Raw genomic sequence first — 19494 nt, 5'->3', positions numbered from 1 at the left:
GAGAACTGGTTTTAATTTATAATCTTTTTCTGTTGACGTTGAAGTTATTTTTTTATAAACGTCTAATAAAACTAATATTTTTGGGTATTATTATTTCGTCAACTACAATATTGTTTTCTTAATAATAGATAAATATGTGTTGATATTAGCCACTTTGACATGTCTTTATTACCAGAATCAATCATCTTCCGTGATTTAGTCACGAAGGGTTCGAGAAACATCGAAAGAGTTGTTCCAAATAGGTCCTGTGTATTTAGGTCAGTCTCTCAATCATTGTCTACAAAATTTCGACCGAATTTATATTTATCGGAGTAACGGATTTAAAAAAAATATAATGGAGTTTTCTTTTCATATTTTGTTTTCTACACGCTGTTACTTATACATAAAATAAATGTGTTAAATACAAAAAATCAGTTTACAGTTTGGCCAGCATTTTATTCTAAATGTACCGTCGTAAATCTAATTAGGAAAATGTCATAAACCACTTGTATATACCAATCTACTAGTACTTATAAAATTAACAAATAAACTATAGTGAAACTTAAATTATCCCCGACTTGTAGTCCGGAGCAATTAATAAAGTTATAAACTTGCCCTAACCATTTACATGTTGAGGAAATACAAACAATAAAGTGACTTAGAAACTTAATTGCTTAATACATATAAACAATTTAAAACTAAGTATTACCACCGAATTCCTACGTGTGATACCGAATATGTGTTATTTTTCCGAATAGTTGAATTGTTGTGTGTTAAATATAAAAATGTTATATTATTAGGTGATTTTAACTAAAATTCAAGTTATGTATGGTCAAGTAAGCTGGATATTTAATTGTGATGGGAGACAGCTGAATTTAGATTTGTGTTCGTCGGGTATGAAAGACGGTGTGTGTTTTTGAAGTGGACGATTCATTGGTACCGGTGGTTTCATATCACCGTTGTTCGCGGTGGCCAAACTCTCTTTAGACAGCAGACCACAAGGAAGCCAACCGTAAGTGAAAATAAACCAAAATGAAATTTTTATAAAGCTAATTTTCATACTATTCTTCGATAGTATTCGTCTATTGGAGTGCTGTTTTTGACGCGCGTGTCACGCGCTTAAATGCTTTTTATATTATTATTTATGAGGTTATTATTAAAGTATGCTCAGAAAACGGATAAAGCCTAGTAGATATAATAATTATCGTAAATATTGCTATCCTGAATAGTATACTAAGCCCATTATAAGTAACCTGCAAAAGCAAAATTACACAAAAAGTATAAATGTACTAATTCTCTGACTCCGATTGAATATTAAGCTTGCGTTTGAATGTTATGAAGATAGGTTAAAGAATAATTTAATTAAGGATCCTAAGTGTTTTTAGCATTATATAAGAGTCATTTTTCACATCGAATTTAATGTATTTAAAAAAATGGTGAGTTACTATCAAATACGGATTGTGCGGCTGAATTTGCGGCGTATTTTTACTCAGTCTAGAGTAAGGCGCGGCTAATTGATGTGGACGAGGCGATGGCAGCTGTTACCGGCGTGAGTCAGGGCATCAATCTAGGGTTTGTAAAAATGGTGAACGATTTACCAGAGGTAATATGCCATGCTAGCTGCGTTCTTTTTGCAGACAATCTGAAAGTACTCCTGTCAATCCAAGAGGTGGACAACAGTGAACGCTTGGAAGAAGATTAGAATACTGTATGTATTTCTGTAATAAATATATGTAGTTGAGTTTGTGCATAATGAAATTAAAAACGCCTGATAAATTAGTATTTATTTTTATGTACAAAAATTATTTCGATCGAATGTTAAATGGGCACATAGAAAGGGAGTCCATCGGTGCACAGTCGGGGTTCAAAACTGCGACCTCAGGGAGGAGAGTCGAACGCTGAAGCCACTAGGCTAACACTGTTTTTAAATCCTTCAATATGTCATTAGAATTAAACTAATGCCAGCCAGTTGTTGTTGTTGATTTTAAAAGCCTTAATTGCCAAGAATATATCTCAAATTACATGAAACCACTTCAAAATGACATTTTCCATGAACAATGGCGTCTGTCCTAAGAGTTTGTTATCTTGATATTATCATGTATCATAAACATACAGAACAAAGACTTTGTTAGGTGAGCGTAACAATATTAGGGTGGTGAAAGTGTGAAGTGTATGTAATATTTATTTTTCCCAACCTGCGGCACTCAGCGGTTTAATAAACTTAATTATAATAATGTACTATTTTGCTTAAGAGGTTGCCTTAATAAAAGTCGTCAATTTTTATGATACATTTTAAGAATATATTATCTGTGGTGGTCAAAGCATTATTCTTTAGCAAAATACCTTTAAATATTATAATAATTATTATCGTTGGTTTATTAGATACAACATATATGGTTAATCAAGGTATATTTAAGAGAATAAATAAAATCAATGTAACGGTAATCTGAACACATTTAATATCTACTAAGTACTACATAGCAATCTAGGTAGGTATTAATAACGTTATTCATTTCCAATGATTAAAAAAAATCCAACTTCGATTTTGACGCCTTTGGAGTAGAGACTCTTGGGCAGTGGGGTTCAAGTTCATACACACTAGAGATTTAAGTTGCTGCTAGATATTACCGGTGACACCAGAGCTGGTGCTTTCCTCGACGACTCCTCAACGACTAAGTATCGCAATACAGCGAGTAAATGCTGCCAGAGTTTAAGTTACACACAGGAACCAAACTGTTTTAATTTTCTTCTTATTAATTTTTAATTATTTTTATTATTATAGTAATAATAATAAAAATAATTAAAAATGTTGTTGGCTAAGGAATTTGTAAATATTGTATATTTGTGTCTTGGAAATAAAATAAATAATATATTACTATATATACAATGAGATATAATAAGAAATGGTATATCAGTAGGCACAAATTTATAACTGATGAGAAAATATTAAAATTGGCACAGTTGCATTTATTTAGACCTTATGTATGGCCAAATTATATCATACAATTTAATACTATATTTGTTGTCTGCTATAAGTTTTTATGAAAATTAAAAGGTATGTCAATTAAAATTTATGTTATAAGTAATTGTGTAACATATGGATCTCAAACTGAGCTGAACTGAGCATCGAAGCTCACAAAAGCGCAGCATACAAAGCAACAAGTGTGTCAAAGGTCGATGGACCGATGTATATAGGGAAGAAAATATTAATAAAGAATACATCATTAGGAAGAACAACTAAGGTAACAGATGTTACAATAAAAATAAATAAACCTAAATGGAAATGGGCGAAGCACATGGTAATAGAAACAGAAAACAGCAGCAAGAAAGTACTAAACTGGTGCCCAAAAACAAAAAAGAAACAAGACAATTTAGAAGGTGGATATATCAAATTAAGGAAAAAGCAGGCAGTACATGGCAGAGAGTATTACAGTGCTAACAGGAATGGCAGGATGATTTTCGCAAAACATAACATTAGACAGTGATAGTTAAGAAATTAACGTAACTTTTACTTCGAAAACATATTCGCTAGTTTTAACACAAACAGTGGACGCTTGAATTATAAAATATCACAGCCGTATCTCATAAAAGGATTAAATCTACGAACTTGCCATGTATAATCCGAAAATTGTCTATCACTCTTAATTTGTAGATCCGTTCCTTGACGAAAAGGGGATGGCTAACTTTTGTACACGTCAAAGTTTTGACGTTATTATGACATAGGCCCAAAATATGAGATTTTAACTTTTCAGTAATTGAAGCCGGAAAGTTTGGATTCACAAAGTAAAATAATTAGATGTAAAATTCAATTTGAAAATATTTTATAATGGTTTTTAAACTAAACAATGTAACGAAGAGCTAATAGATAGGTTTAGTAGTACGAGGCGGTTGCGTCTTCGAACTCCGGGTTTTGTGTAATGAACATTTGATCGTAAGATGGAAAAATATCGTCAGGAGACCGGTATGTCTAAAAGACAAAAACGACAAAACGTAAGCACAGAAAACTAATAGCATACAATAAGAATTGAATAGAAGCAGAAAAGTGTCGGCTTAACACCCCATCAGGTTTTTAAACTAAACAATGTAACGAAGAGCTAATAGATAGGTTTAGTAGTACGAGGCGGTTGGGTCTTCGAACTCCGGGTTTTGTGTAATGTACATTTGATCGTAAGATGGAAAAATATCGTCAGGAGACCGCCATGTCTAAAAGACAAAAACGACAAAACGTAAGCACAGAAGACTAATAGCATAGCATATTAGACGTTTATAAAAAAATAACTTCAACGTCAACAGAAAAAGATTATAAATTAAAACCAGTTCTCAAGTCACGAGCGTAGAGCGGACCAGAAGAACTGGCAAGAAACTCTCCGCCACTCTTTTTATCGCTAAGTTAAGAGTCATTCAAATTGTTTAAAATGAAGCAAATCAATATTAATATTTTTGGGTATTATTATTTCGTCAACTACAATATTGTTTTCTTAATAATAGATAAATATGTGTTGATATTAGCCACTTTGACATGTCTTTATTACCAGAATCAATCATCTTCCGTGATTTAGTCACGAAGGGTTCGAGAAACATCGAAAGAGTTGTTCCAAATAGGTCCTGTGTATTTAGGTCAGTCTCTCAATCATTGTCTACAAAATTTCGACCGAATTTATATTTATCGGAGTAACGGATTTAAAAAAAATATAATGGAGTTTTCTTTTCATATTTTGTTTTCTACACGCTGTTACTTATACATAAAATAAATGTGTTAAATACAAAAAATCAGTTTACAGTTTGGCCAGCATTTTATTCTAAATGTACCGTCGTAAATCTAATTAGGAAAATGTCATAAACCACTTGTATATACCAATCTACTAGTACTTATAAAATTAACAAATAAACTATAGTGAAACTTAAATTATCCCCGACTTGTAGTCCGGAGCAATTAATAAAGTTATAAACTTGCCCTAACCATTTACATGTTGAGGAAATACAAACAATAAAGTGACTTAGAAACTTAATTGCTTAATACATATAAACAATTTAAAACTAAGTATTACCACCGAATTCCTACGTGTGATACCGAATATGTGTTATTTTTCCGAATAGTTGAATTGTTGTGTGTTAAATATAAAAATGTTATATTATTAGGTGATTTTAACTAAAATTCAAGTTATGTATGGTCAAGTAAGCTGGATATTTAATTGTGATGGGAGACAGCTGAATTTAGATTTGTGTTCGTCGGGTATGAAAGACGGTGTGTGTTTTTGAAGTGGACGATTCATTGGTACCGGTGGTTTCATATCACCGTTGTTCGCGGTGGCCAAACTCTCTTTAGACAGCAGACCACAAGGAAGCCAACCGTAAGTGAAAATAAACCAAAATGAAATTTTTATAAAGCTAATTTTCATACTATTCTTCGATAGTATTCGTCTATTGGAGTGCTGTTTTTGACGCGCGTGTCACGCGCTTAAATGCTTTTTATATTATTATTTATGAGGTTATTATTAAAGTATGCTCAGAAAACGGATAAAGCCTAGTAGATATAATAATTATCGTAAATATTGCTATCCTGAATAGTATACTAAGCCCATTATAAGTAACCTGCAAAAGCAAAATTACACAAAAAGTATAAATGTACTAATTCTCTGACTCCGATTGAATATTAAGCTTGCGTTTGAATGTTATGAAGATAGGTTAAAGAATAATTTAATTAAGGATCCTAAGTGTTTTTAGCATTATATAAGAGTCATTTTTCACATCGAATTTAATGTATTTAAAAAAATGGTGAGTTACTATCAAATACGGATTGTGCGGCTGAATTTGCGGCGTATTTTTACTCAGTCTAGAGTAAGGCGCGGCTAATTGATGTGGACGAGGCGATGGCAGCTGTTACCGGCGTGAGTCAGGGCATCAATCTAGGGTTTGTAAAAATGGTGAACGATTTACCAGAGGTAATATGCCATGCTAGCTGCGTTCTTTTTGCAGACAATCTGAAAGTACTCCTGTCAATCCAAGAGGTGGACAACAGTGAACGCTTGGAAGAAGATTAGAATACTGTATGTATTTCTGTAATAAATATATGTAGTTGAGTTTGTGCATAATGAAATTAAAAACGCCTGATAAATTAGTATTTATTTTTATGTACAAAAATTATTTCGATCGAATGTTAAATGGGCACATAGAAAGGGAGTCCATCGGTGCACAGTCGGGGTTCAAAACTGCGACCTCAGGGAGGAGAGTCGAACGCTGAAGCCACTAGGCTAACACTGTTTTTAAATCCTTCAATATGTCATTAGAATTAAACTAATGCCAGCCAGTTGTTGTTGTTGATTTTAAAAGCCTTAATTGCCAAGAATATATCTCAAATTACATGAAACCACTTCAAAATGACATTTTCCATGAACAATGGCGTCTGTCCTAAGAGTTTGTTATCTTGATATTATCATGTATCATAAACATACAGAACAAAGACTTTGTTAGGTGAGCGTAACAATATTAGGGTGGTGAAAGTGTGAAGTGTATGTAATATTTATTTTTCCCAACCTGCGGCACTCAGCGGTTTAATAAACTTAATTATAATAATGTACTATTTTGCTTAAGAGGTTGCCTTAATAAAAGTCGTCAATTTTTATGATACATTTTAAGAATATATTATCTGTGGTGGTCAAAGCATTATTCTTTAGCAAAATACCTTTAAATATTATAATAATTATTATCGTTGGTTTATTAGATACAACATATATGGTTAATCAAGGTATATTTAAGAGAATAAATAAAATCAATGTAACGGTAATCTGAACACATTTAATATCTACTAAGTACTACATAGCAATCTAGGTAGGTATTAATAACGTTATTCATTTCCAATGATTAAAAAAAATCCAACTTCGATTTTGACGCCTTTGGAGTAGAGACTCTTGGGCAGTGGGGTTCAAGTTCATACACACTAGAGATTTAAGTTGCTGCTAGATATTACCGGTGACACCAGAGCTGGTGCTTTCCTCGACGACTCCTCAACGACTAAGTATCGCAATACAGCGAGTAAATGCTGCCAGAGTTTAAGTTACACACAGGAACCAAACTGTTTTAATTTTCTTCTTATTAATTTTTAATTATTTTTATTATTATAGTAATAATAATAAAAATAATTAAAAATGTTGTTGGCTAAGGAATTTGTAAATATTGTATATTTGTGTCTTGGAAATAAAATAAATAATATATTACTATATATACAATGAGATATAATAAGAAATGGTATATCAGTAGGCACAAATTTATAACTGATGAGAAAATATTAAAATTGGCACAGTTGCATTTATTTAGACCTTATGTATGGCCAAATTATATCATACAATTTAATACTATATTTGTTGTCTGCTATAAGTTTTTATGAAAATTAAAAGGTATGTCAATTAAAATTTATGTTATAAGTAATTGTGTAACATATGGATCTCAAACTGAGCTGAACTGAGCATCGAAGCTCACAAAAGCGCAGCATACAAAGCAACAAGTGTGTCAAAGGTCGATGGACCGATGTATATAGGGAAGAAAATATTAATAAAGAATACATCATTAGGAAGAACAACTAAGGTAACAGATGTTACAATAAAAATAAATAAACCTAAATGGAAATGGGCGAAGCACATGGTAATAGAAACAGAAAACAGCAGCAAGAAAGTACTAAACTGGTGCCCAAAAACAAAAAAGAAACAAGACAATTTAGAAGGTGGATATATCAAATTAAGGAAAAAGCAGGCAGTACATGGCAGAGAGTATTACAGTGCTAACAGGAATGGCAGGATGATTTTCGCAAAACATAACATTAGACAGTGATAGTTAAGAAATTAACGTAACTTTTACTTCGAAAACATATTCGCTAGTTTTAACACAAACAGTGGACGCTTGAATTATAAAATATCACAGCCGTATCTCATAAAAGGATTAAATCTACGAACTTGCCATGTATAATCCGAAAATTGTCTATCACTCTTAATTTGTAGATCCGTTCCTTGACGAAAAGGGGATGGCTAACTTTTGTACACGTCAAAGTTTTGACGTTATTATGACATAGGCCCAAAATATGAGATTTTAACTTTTCAGTAATTGAAGCCGGAAAGTTTGGATTCACAAAGTAAAATAATTAGATGTAAAATTCAATTTGAAAATATTTTATAATGGTTTTTAAACTAAACAATGTAACGAAGAGCTAATAGATAGGTTTAGTAGTACGAGGCGGTTGCGTCTTCGAACTCCGGGTTTTGTGTAATGAACATTTGATCGTAAGATGGAAAAATATCGTCAGGAGACCGGTATGTCTAAAAGACAAAAACGACAAAACGTAAGCACAGAAAACTAATAGCATACAATAAGAATTGAATAGAAGCAGAAAAGTGTCGGCTTAACACCCCATCAGGTTTTTAAACTAAACAATGTAACGAAGAGCTAATAGATAGGTTTAGTAGTACGAGGCGGTTGGGTCTTCGAACTCCGGGTTTTGTGTAATGTACATTTGATCGTAAGATGGAAAAATATCGTCAGGAGACCGCCATGTCTAAAAGACAAAAACGACAAAACGTAAGCACAGAAGACTAATAGCATACAATAAGAATTGAATAGAAGCAGAAAAGTGTCAGCTTAACACCCCATCAGGTTTATCACGAGATAATTTTCGTCGTCTATCTTTACGAATAGCTTTCATTCACACAGCGAATCTCACAGAATATATTTATGTTATCACGGGCCCGTAGCTATTTATATCCATTTTTTACACGGCTTGTTTATTTTTTTTATTTACACTTTTTGTTTTAATACATCTATCTTAGCTAAGACATCATAGGACATTACGATCTAGACTAACTTAAGACTAATAAGTAATGTAAACTATTTTACTAAAAAGGATATTTGACATAAGAAAGTGTCCAATAACACTTCTTACAGTCTCTATTAAGGGAAAGAGACTTGAGAGAAGATCTTGTGTGCAATTTTTTCACTTACTACTACTGTTCAGCACTTAAAACCACGTGCACTAACACTTATTCACTAATTCAAATTGGTTTTGTCATTTTCAATCTACTCACTGGGCCCGTGTTGTCAAGGTACACAAATTGGAATTATCGTTTCGAGTCTACTAATACCGTCCTAACAAATGTATTGAAGGTTAAAAGGCCCGGAAAATAAATAACACGAAACATAAATAAAATCAAAATTCAATACATCTCCCATTTCCTCATTACAGGCAATACGACACAGGAAATTTGTTTGGCGAATGTTTATCGCAGGAAGGGGATTCAGTTAATATTTTATTACATTTTTCTTGACTTGACAAAGAGCCAAGCAAAAATAGCGTGCATCAGTTTCGTAATACAATTCGAATTACGAAATAAATTGTTTGGGGCAACATATGTAACGATTTCCATATTGTAGCTAATTTTTTTTCGTGAGCACGTGACACGACTGCTTTGTGGTGGACGGTTATGTGGGACTTCCTAATGTGCATTGGGAATGCACATTAAATCAATGGCGCTACAACCTTCATATTTATGTATCTGTTTCATGATGATTTGTTAATCGAATAGGCAAGTATCAGCCTTCTGTGCCTGACACACGCCGTCGACGTTTTGGGTCTAACGCAAGCCGGTTTCCTCACGATGTTTTCCTTCACCATTCGAGCTAATGTTAAATGCGCACATAGAAAATAGTCAATTGGTGTACAGCCGGGGATCGAACCTACGACCTCAGGGATGAGAGTCGCACGCTGGGCCACCACTAGGCCAATACTGCTCCAGGGTATTCACATTACCTAAAACTAAAGACCACGACACCACCAGCAATCTCCCGAGGCAGAACACATTACCAGCATAGCCATGTCCGCATCGTCCCACGCTCAGCCGTTAAAATAACGGCCCACTATATCCATGAACGGAGTAATCCTGTGTCGGTCTCCAATTCTAACTAGAAATAGCGGTCCCGACTTCAATATTGAGTTTCTGTACCGCGTAAAACGTTATAAAAATCGAAAGCAAATAATATATTCGTAACGGCGAAAATGGCAATTTAAATAATGTTCAAGACATAGTCGGGAATCTTAAATAATGATCAGTTTCATTACTTTTTTATATAAAATGTTGTTAAATTCACCATGCGAAAAAAAAAACAAAACTATGAATATAAACAAAAGCTACTTGTTAATTCATAGATTTTACGTAGACTGGGCGTTGTCGTAGTTTAATATTCTAATGGAAAAGTATTAATAGGAACATAATGAGTCTTTACAGTATATAATGTTAATATGACATGCGAGTTGATTACTTTTAATACTATTAAATGCATATAACGCGGTTCCATTTTTCATGTTATAAGTAATATGCTATTTGATTTGAAATAAAATTGATAGATCTTTATCATATTTCTCTTACAAGGCTTTTAATTAAATTAAAATATACGCAAACGTTTTAGCTTTATTAAGATTCAATTTCAAAATAGTGAATCTTCGTACCTCGAACCGATGACTTTTAGAAGTGATGAATAAACTTATGGTACATTGGTTACGAAAAAACAACCTTATACTAAGATTAACTTTCGTGTCATAAAATACACCGCAGAATATGTTAATTAAATACGATAAAAATACTTTGAATATATTTGACTGAATTATGTTTAAATAAAATTACATATTAGACACAGTTAAAGCTATTATGTGTAAGTATAAAATATTTTATGTAAATATTCCCTTGACCGAGGAACCGTTCCGTATATAGGTGGACTTGACAAGCGTCTTTGTCCCACAGATCATTAATTCAAGTTAACTAGAACGCTCTTTTCAAAAGCCTCGTTGTAATATCGGTCAATATGTCGTTGATAAACGAGGTCCCATCATGGAAAGTCTATTAATCTATGCCCACAATAGATGCAGATTAACTGCAGCCAGAGGCAGTCATCTCAATAAGACGTTAATTGACGTTTTGTCTTTGTTAAGGCTTGGTGAATGAGCGACCCAGCTTTTAATGATTGGTTTAGGTTTTTTGAATATTAATGTATATGTCTAACTTATTTAAGTATCACTGTTGTAATTAGTACGTAATTTGTTCTGTGAAATTGTGTTACATATTAATTTTGTTAGGTACTATCCGACTTAACATATAAATTCTCTTCGACTCTTGAGTATTATCTTGAGTTGGAAGCTATTTAAGCTTCCAACAAGACGGAAAATGGTATTTTTAACTTGGAAACATTCCGGAAAACCGAACAGACTCTGGGGTAGCATAGAAAATGTTCCATGTTGGTATGTACTAATAAGGTAGGCTAAGTAAATTCACATGAAGGGGAAACGAAGTTCGCGGAGGCAGCTGTTATGGCAGTTGTTATTATAAATAAAATACAATATTGTTTGACAAGAGATATTTCTTATGGTGTAAAAGTTTCCCTACCATGTATATTTATTATTTTTAGTTTTCTAAAAAGCGGCGCTAAACAAATCTAGATTAGAAAAACAATGAACGTTTTAAAAATTATGTTTTGTTTTTGTATAAACTTTTTATTGCAAAAGAATTTTCTACCGAAGATTATTGAAACTTATTGCAACAAAATACAGTGAGTATATTCACCATGTTTTTAGGAAAATTTTCGATATTATGCTGTGGTTGAAAATAACTGACAGCGTTGTGGGCACTCGTAAACATCGCATCAGGATGTAATTAAATTGCTAACGAAATAAAACTACGCCTGTAATTTTTATTACTCAAATTATTATTTCTCTATGACGTTAAAATTATAATAATGGCAGCGGGAAGAATAGGAAGCGCCACACGAAAACTATTATTTTTAGGAAGATTATTGGCAAGCATTTTAATTTTATTGGAAATTTAAAATTTGTAAAATATGCGAAATTTTATTTATTACGATTTATTCTAACTGATTATGTTCCTTTTTAAGACTCAGTATTTAGCTTTAAAGGCAGGCCTTCAAACCTATGCCTGCAAGACTGGTTACCGTCTTATGATTTTATATGAAATCAAAATAGTAAAACGCCTAACATTGTTCGTAAAGCTTATACATATGGACTGAAATGTAACACGTTACGGCGATGGTAAATACATTTATAGTTAGAATGGTTTAGGTTGGCCGTCAATTAGAGAGCGCTTCACTGTATACACATATTATTGTACTAGTAATTTTGGTATTCAAAGCTCATATTTCATATGTTTTCAGTCTCAATGCAATGTTATTCCCGACAAATAATATTATCTCCGGAACTGATTTATTTTAATCAAAAGCCGACAAAAGATTGGCACTTCTGAAATCTGTGATGACCAAAGTTCAACACGTCACTTAAACACCGCAATATAAACGTTTGGTTAATATTACTTACCTAGCTAATAAGGTAGAATCCATAATTTGCGGCTGCCTTGCATCAACAATGACGACATGAGGAATCCGCGTTTCAAGATCTCTGCGAAAGGCTTCGAGGGCTTCCCGTGCGCTTCGCACGGACCTCGCCTCGCCGCCAGCGCGGGCTACTGCGTTGCAGGCTGCTGCGCACACGCGGGAGGCGCGTTCCGGGAATACGCATAATAACTGTAAATTAAGTATTTTTTAATCACATATATATAGTAGTTTTACAATCAAAAGTTTAAGTGCTAGTCAACACAGTGAAGATAAATTTTATTTATTTATTAACACTTCGTGACATTACAATATTAAAAAAAATGAACATAATAAAATCAATAGGAGTGCAACTGGCCGCCTTATCGCTTTCGAGCGATCTCTTCCAGGCAACCACTGTGAGTAAAGAAAAAAAATGTATTTAAGCTAAGTTAAGTTCAGTTAGATAGTTTAGTTAAGTTTTGTATATGTTTACAAGAGAATGAACTTAAAAAAATGGTATAACTGTTTAGTAACGTTAATATACAGTTGGCCCGTTACACAGATGACAGATGGTCAAAAATAGTAGCTGAATGGCCAGTCCAAACCGTCCCAAAAGGAAAAAGGGCAGACCAATAGAAGGATGGGCCGATGGGATCGAAAGGGTAGCTGGAAGAAATTTTATGATGATGGCACAAAATAAAATAGGGTGGAAAAAGTTGGAGAAGGCCTTTTCTCGGAGAGGGCAGAATGCCAGATAGAGATATTATTACTCTAAGATTAGAGTAATAAAATGTTCATTAATCTATTTTTGTTAAATGTATGTCAATAAGATGCGAATGAATATAGGCTTTAGTATTATTCACACTAAATTTTAACATCATTTTGAAAAACTTGTTATTTTTATCAATTTGTTTGCCGACCTGATAGTAAATTTTGCGTCATCTAGTTATAAAAAAAATGTATGTTTAAAAAAGAATATTTACAATGTCCTTACAAAACTATTAAACCGATAAGGTAGAATCAAAACATAATTAAGTATAATCATTGACACCATTATAACCCAGTTTTTTCTCTGACAATTGACACTAATGCCATGAATAAACATGTTATGTAAAGGACTCTAAATACATGTAAGCGGAGATTATGTATTAATGTGGATTAAGCAAATTGCACGTCCACACTCGACGATGCCGTCATGTAATCTGCATAGATTACATGATACGCCGATAATTACTATTTCAGAAAGAATTTACTTGACATTTAAGATAAATAGATCTTAAATCCTCCATGGATTAAATTTGTCAAAAATCTTATAAAACATGAGAAAATTTGATTACGAATTTGAAACACTTTATGCCTGGAATTCTGAAACTTTTATTTTTAGTAGATGACCCTCGTTTAGTCTTTAATAAATTCCAATAGCGAGGGATATATTGGGGATAAGATTTATAAATTTATAGCAGTGACCTGCGTTATCATCCACTCCAATTTGGTCTGTTTTTAATTAGCGCAATTAAACAATCCAGGCTTTCAAACACATTCATAGACATTGCAGTCACTCATTCACTTGCATCCATTCGAACACTCACTCACATACACTCACACTCACTCACATGTTACGCGTCGCGTAATACTTTCTTCATTAAAACAAAAAATTAGGAAATTGTGCAAACAATAAAAATAATTAACTTTGTTATGAAAGAGCTAAGAAGCTCTTTACTTAAAAGGGTTCACAAATCTTATACATAATAATGCATTGTTTACAATAAATAAACACATTTGTTTTAAGCATAATCACAGTCAGGTCAATACAAAGACTTTCTCAAGCGATGAATAAAAGATACATAGATTTTTTTATATAAAAACTTACTTCTAGCGGTTCCGGTGGTGCGTAGAAGATTGCTGACGGAATTGGTGCAGGAGGCGGTGATCTGTTCTGCAAAGATAATTGTTGTAAGAAACACATGTTAATTACAACTAGCCTTACACTGTTTTAACATAAGTAATGTTTTCTCTAAAACTGCAAAAAGACTTAAATGGACTGGGTATATAGTTAAAGGCCGGCAACGCACTCGCGAGCCCTCTGACATTGAGTGTCCATGGGCGGCGGTATCACTTAACACCAAGTGAGCCTTCTGCCCGTTTGCCTCGTTCTATAAAAAAAAATAGTGTGGTCGAAAATAAAGTCGTAAGTTTTATGAATCACAGATTTATTAGTTTTGACAACTTTGAAATTATATGGTTATTGTACTAAATTCGACAACACGTTTTAGAATAAACCAAATTAACTATAAAAAATGTTAATATAAATAGAGCAACAGCAAAGCTAAATGAGGCAATTGAATAAGATTTGTAATATGAAACAGTAATGATACGCACAGAACAGAACGATAAATATCAATTAAACAATCAGTTTATTCATATTCTATCAATTGAAAATCTAATTTTTACATGTTTTGCTAACAGGATTAACAAAACTGAAAATAATTTTGACACTTCTTCAGTAGAAACCCTTTTTAAATGTGTAGTCTCGGATTGAAATATATATTTCGTTAAAACAGGGGGCATACCGGCAACCTGATGTTAAGTGAACCACCGCGAGATACTCTAGAGAGTTCGCGAGTGCGTTGCCGTCCTTTTAAGAATTGATACGCTCTTTTCTTGAAGGACCCGAAGTGGAATGTGTTCCATATAAGTATTTTATTACTTTTGGTCCTTATTTAGTATATTAAGTCATAAGTTCTACTTTTATATAATTCTGATAAACAAATAAATAATCTAATTCATACAAAACCGTGTTTTTTTTGTATAAAAATTAAATCTGTGTCTCTCATTCGGCAAAGTAGTGTTTTACAACACTGTATGCGTATGTTTTATGTCCTTAAACCAATTTATATGTAAATATAAATTTCTTTTTAAATAAGTTGTAGATAAGTTAAAAATATATAAATTTACGTATTCAACGTATCAAAAAAGAATCAACGTCACAATCAGCTGATCAATCTATAAAATCGTAACGTTATCGGTTAATCAAAAACTGATCACATTTTTATATCCTTAATATGACTATTTGAATACATTTGATAAAATGAGATAGTGCAAAACGTCAGAGTTGTACATATTATTCCACTCAACTCGTTTTTTATTCTAGTCTTTAGTGTATACAATAAAAGAAGGTTATATAGTGGCTTTAAAGTAGCTAGTCTTGGACACCATGGGCTCCATTCCTAACAGAGTGCAAGTCGTTTTTCTCGCCTACGCTCCGCTCCCTTGGAAGACGGGACGGGCATTGGTATGGTTGTGTGGACACAACTAGCATATCGTGTTTGCCTCGTCTCACCTTCCTCGAACAAGCAAAAAAGCTAGGGCGGCCGCAGAGTAGGCGGAAAATAATAAACGGCTTAAATATAATCTTTCCTTCAACTCCGATTTTGTTTTCTTTGGAGACTCATCAGCCGTGGGGTTCAAGTGCGCATGAGGTAATAAAAGATTTCAGTTTGCGCCAGGTATATAGTATACGTGACTCCAGTACTGATTCTTTCGAGGCTTAACGAAATGCTGCGTTAAAGGTACATTGCCACAGGGACCAAACTTTTTTTAATTTTCTATTTAATACTTTTTAAATATTTAAATTGTTACTATATCATATAATAGTTTAAATTCATAGGGCTAGGAGGTAGTAATAATAATGCGACCCAATTCGGAGTATGTACAAGAATTGCCAAACTTAAATGAATCTCGTTTAGATTCGGTAAGCTCAGTGAGTCCTTTCAAATTAGCCTATAATGAAGCCATAGGCCATCTCGTTTAAGAGAAATATTAATACGAATTGTCCCACGCATCGTTTTCTGCCATTACACTGTGTACTCAGTCGACTTTCACGTAACTCAAATAGAACGGCAATTAATGGAAAGTAAGATCAATATATTAGTAATTTCGTTCAATGTATTTGTTGTGTACCGAAGCGATTGCTTGAATGAATTATGTGAGAATCAGTGAGAATATGTTTTTTTTAATACCTTGCTCTCAATTGTGACATTTGTACAGCCAGACTTACGTCGTCAAATTTTGCCGATTTCGTTGTAGCGTTTTCCGTTATAGTAGAAGCTTGTATCCTCATAGAATAATGTACAGTTATCCCTCCTATAACGCGTTTCCTGACCCCTATATAACGCGGTATCCCTATAACGCAGAGATTCCTCTAGTTATATTTCTGTAGTGCGAAATTTATAACGATTTGTCAAGCCCATAATAAGCTTTACGTTGCACCTGTTTCAGTGTTGTTATAAAATTCCTAGATTATTAATTGTTCAAAAAACGGTTTAACGGAGTCCAACATCGCGTTATAGGGGGATCACTGCATTGAAGGTTGACTGACATTACTAACACTTAAATAAGATTGCAACCGGTTATGTTTTATCTTAAAATCACTATTAATCCTTTCACTGCTAGATTATCGTACTTGAAATTTATGCAAATACATATTAATTAAATTACCGATCAAATAGATATGTAATTAGAAAGTAAATCAGTTGGATACTATCAGAGTTTAATATTTTGTAAAAATATTTATACTTTATCTAATTGTTGACCGACTAGATTTGGGTTTAGGTATTTGTGACATATTCTTCTTACTATAATGTAAGTGCCTGATTCAATTGCACTCTACTGATAGCTGATAGAAAGAAAATACTTCAATAATAAATAATAAACTTAATTATTTTACATAATTTTAAATTTTTTCAACAAAACGTTCAATGTGTAAAAGCTACTTTAACAAAAGACAATACTAAATACTTCAATATTATACTATATATTGACTATGATGATATTATTATATGATAATGTGACTACAAAATATAATTCCACCTTTTAATTATGCAAGGCCAATGACACGTGTGTGGCAGAATATGCGAAATTTTGATTGTACCTTAATTTTTAACCACATTCTGGCAAATAAATAATAAATATGTCATGTGAATAGTAGCTTTATGGTTGTAATAGTATCTTGTAAAATAAAAAAAATGTCTTGGAATGTGGCGGAGTTTCGTTCGTTCGTTCAACGCTCTTGATTTGAGAACTGATAGTAAATGTAAATTCAGAGTCACTGAATTATTTTTCCATCGTAAGTGCATAGTTGTTGACTTAGCTTTTGATATTATTTAACGAATTCGATTCCCAACTGGGACTAAACACCTACTTGCTTTAAAATGTCAATGAAAACAACGGTGAAATTGAACTAACAGTTTTCGCAAATTTCTTTATATTTATATTTCAAAAAATTATACGATAGCTATTTCATTCGTAAATTTCTATTATTCCTCCGATTAAACGTATATTGAATAGTTTTATTTGAAACCGTCTTGCAAATGGAGTCATTGACCTAGGTTGCATAAGAATTGGGTGACGTGTTACGGTTGCCATAGCAACGCAAGTCTAGTGTTTATACATTCTTAGGAACACTGCCAGAGATAACGTGTTGAAAAGTACAACCTTTCCATGTTAAGTTTCATATTAAACCTTCAAAGTGCGATGCTTTCTATCACTTAGTGCGAAGGTTTCAACACTATTCCCACAGGATTCTTGGGATAAAGGAGCTTAACGATACCTTACACAACTTTAATACTTCAATCGGCAAATCCCAATCTGTATCGAATGGTTTTCTGAGGATTTTCTTTTTATTGCATTAGTCGTAAAACAAAAACTAAATATCGAGTGATTTCCAGTAGTCTTGCGCTGTATATGATCTTTCCGTTTCTTATTGTTAAGTATGTTTGAAATTCAAGGCGTAGTGCTAAACAGTGGTAAGTGGAAAAAATAGAACACAAAGTGTTATCGGACACTTTCTTATTTAATATCCTTATTAGTACATCTTTTAGACTTAATTTACCCATTAGTCTAAGTTAGGCTAGACAATGTATTAAAAAGTACGTTTGATAAGTGTTTTATGGATAAATCTTTATTAGGAATTATTTTATTTGATATAAAGCTCAGCTCAGCATCTTTTTATTTACTTAAAGATTTTTGCAGTATCATAGAGTGCCGAGCTGGTTTACGTACTGCGTGCGCTAAATAATAAAATGTTAAACAATACTAAATGTGGTCATTGACTATATATAACACGGTGTATATTGCAGAAGAGAAGTTGTCTCTCAAATTGAAGCTAAACATTATTCCATCTTATGAGATAATAAATGGACTAATAAGTTCTAACTATATTTCCAACTTTTCGAGTAATTTCAAAAGTTAATGGTCCTCGGCAAAGCTGTACAGTGTACATATATATATTTTATTGTTTAATAAGTTAACACTTATTAAAGTAGTTCCCTTGAAACGCATGCTGTGTAATCGAGATTACATTTAACCTATGTAATAAACGCATAAAAAAATATTTACTAGACTAGTCAGTTATACAAATGATTCAATGTGCCAGATTCCAAGAGATTCAGAGCGTAATTCGTCGGCCGACCTTGAACCTTACACTACGAAGCCTGATTGAGTATTCATCGCTGTTGACACTTCAAACATAAACATAATATCTATGATATAACGTGCTAACTCCATTGAAGAGAAAAATCCTTTTGTGAATAATTTATTTAAGAAACTGATAAAAATAAAAATCTCATTAAATACTTTCTATTTATTACATTTATTTAATTATAAATTTTATGTGTTTGCGATATATCAAGTACCGTTAATATATCCAATGAAGGAGACTGGCCCACGTACAGAAAATACTAGTGTAGGGGTGATCCTATTTATGTATAATAATTTGTTTTATTTCTATGATGACCGTCATTTCGATTTTATCCGAAAATTCGAGAACAATTTGTTGTAACTCAACATCCGAATGTTAAAGTCACACCAGGCCTACTCTCTGGTACGCAGAAAGCTGGGTGAGTGATTCCCACAAAAATCTTCTTGTAATACGCTTAGTATTCTATACAGTTCAAAATAACGCCTTATCGACAAAAACTACACAAACAATCGACAACATTAACTTGACTAAAGTCTGCTAAACAAGAATTGCCTTGTTAAAAATATTTAGTGGAATACCACTAGATAAAAATGTGTATACAAATTAGAATTAGTTCTAGATTAGACACTAGGTTAGAGGTTTATTAGAATCCAATCAAAATTATACTCAATTCTAATCATAAA

At 32.8% G+C, this 19494-nt stretch overlaps 1 protein-coding gene across 7 annotated transcripts in view; it reads right to left on the bottom strand.

Annotated features, from left to right (window-relative positions):
• LOC123716017 (high affinity cAMP-specific and IBMX-insensitive 3',5'-cyclic phosphodiesterase 8) overlaps positions 1–19494 on the bottom strand; it is a 127510-nt gene that overhangs the window by 33345 nt on the left and 74671 nt on the right. For all 7 annotated transcript variants that reach the window (XM_045671490.1, XM_045671492.1, XM_045671491.1 and 4 more), the window contains 2 exons: positions 14204–14269; positions 12338–12543 (listed from right to left, as the gene is read on the bottom strand). In XM_045671490.1, the coding sequence (XP_045527446.1) occupies positions 12338–12543; positions 14204–14269 (272 nt within the window). The remainder of the gene's footprint in view (positions 1–12337; positions 12544–14203; positions 14270–19494) is intronic.

This window comes from Pieris brassicae, chromosome 11, assembly GCF_905147105.1.
Source record: "Pieris brassicae chromosome 11, ilPieBrab1.1, whole genome shotgun sequence".
NCBI lineage: Eukaryota > Metazoa > Arthropoda > Insecta > Lepidoptera > Pieridae > Pieris > Pieris brassicae.
Note: the sequence above shows the minus strand (reverse complement) of the source record. Positions and strands in the feature narration are given on the sequence as shown.